At 68.7% G+C, this 1398-nt stretch overlaps 1 protein-coding gene across 1 annotated transcript in view; it reads right to left on the bottom strand.

Moving 5' to 3' along the window:
- The window catches only part of LOC110391906 (arf-GAP with GTPase, ANK repeat and PH domain-containing protein 2-like), a gene marked incomplete at both ends in the record, with an annotated part of 6721 nt that extends 5413 nt beyond the window's left edge, over window positions 1–1308 (bottom strand). Inside the window, 3 exon segments of the mRNA XM_021383864.1 lie at window positions 568–654; window positions 963–1115; window positions 1187–1308. Coding sequence (XP_021239539.1) covers window positions 568–654; window positions 963–1115; window positions 1187–1308 — 362 coding nt within the window.
- Window positions 1309–1398: the final 90 nt, after the last annotated feature.

The raw sequence follows: 1398 nt of genomic DNA, 5'->3' as shown, positions 1-1398 counted from the left end.
TGGGGACGACAGGAACAATGGAGACGATGGAGACAACGGGGACAATGGGGAGGACGGGTTCAGCAGGGACAGCGAGGGCGATGGGGAATGGGGACGATGGGAACGATGGGGACAACGGGAATGATGGGAACAATGGGGACAGTGGGGACAATGATGGGGGATGCTGGGGATGATTGAGGCAATGGGGACAATGGCGCTGATGGGTTTGAAGGCTTTGATGGGGACAGTGGGGACAGTGGGGGGATAACGGAGACAATGGAGGCGATGCAGACAAGGGGGACGATGGGGACAACGGGGGCGATTGAGGTGATGGGGACGGATGGGGACAATGGGTTTGATGGGGACAATGGGGATGATTGAGGTGATGGGGACAGTGGGGACAATGGGTTTGATGGAGACGATGATGGGGACAATGGGGGTGATGACGAGGATGATGGGGACAGTGGGGACAATCGGGACACTGGGGACAACTGAGGCAATGGGGACGCTGGAGACGGTGCAGACCATGGGGAGGACAATGGGGACGGTGGGGACAATGGGGAGAATGGGAGGACAATGCCCGCCCACCTGCTTGATGGGGATGGCGCGCCCGCTGCCCGCCGCCTCGCCCCGGCTGTCCAGGCTGCGCTTCTCCGAGTCGCTGCCGCGCCGCGTCTGCGGGGACAGGGACACGCGTGGCACAAATGTCCCCCGCTGCCACCCCCCCCCAGAGGGGACGCGCTGTGCGCCACGAGCGTCCCCTACCGCCACGCTGCAGGGGGACATCCCGCGTGCAGCGACTTCCCCAGTGCCACCAAACATCCAAGGGACACCCAGGAGCCACGTGTCCCCCAGTGCCACCCCTCAGCCGGTGACACCCAGGTGCCGCACACCCCAACACCGCGGAGCCCCCCATGCGCCCCACGCCCCCCCACTGCCACCACCCTTCCGGGGGACGCGCGTCCCCCCGTGCCCCCACTCACGGCGAAGAGGCTGGTGCGGCGCTTGGCCCCGCGGTGCAGGGAGCTGGGGGTGCCCAGCGGGGCGGGGGTGTCGCCGCGCAGCTCGCGGTGGCTGACGTTGGGGGTGGAGGGCAGCGAGGACGAGTAGTCGCTGGTGTGCCCCCCGTTGCTGGCCTGGGGGGGGGACGCGGGTCAGCGCCGGCGGCGTCACCCGTGGGGCTGTGGGGACGAGGGGGGGCCGGTACCTGGCCGGGGTGGGCGCCGCCGACGGGGGTGGACGCGGCCGAGTGGCTGGGGGAGCTGGGCAGCGACTTGCAGGACGCCAGGAGCTGCTGCTGCTTCCGCAGGGCCACCACCTTCTGGGCCACTGTGCCACCACGGCGCGTCAGCGGGACCGTGACCCCCCCAGCGGCTTCACCGACCTCACTGCCCCCACGCATCAGCCCCACCCCCACCC

Source organism: Numida meleagris, unplaced genomic scaffold, assembly GCF_002078875.1.
Source record: "Numida meleagris isolate 19003 breed g44 Domestic line unplaced genomic scaffold, NumMel1.0 unplaced_Scaffold621, whole genome shotgun sequence".
Classification (NCBI taxonomy): Eukaryota; Metazoa; Chordata; class Aves; order Galliformes; family Numididae; genus Numida; species Numida meleagris.
This window is presented reverse-complemented; position numbering and strand designations above follow the sequence as displayed.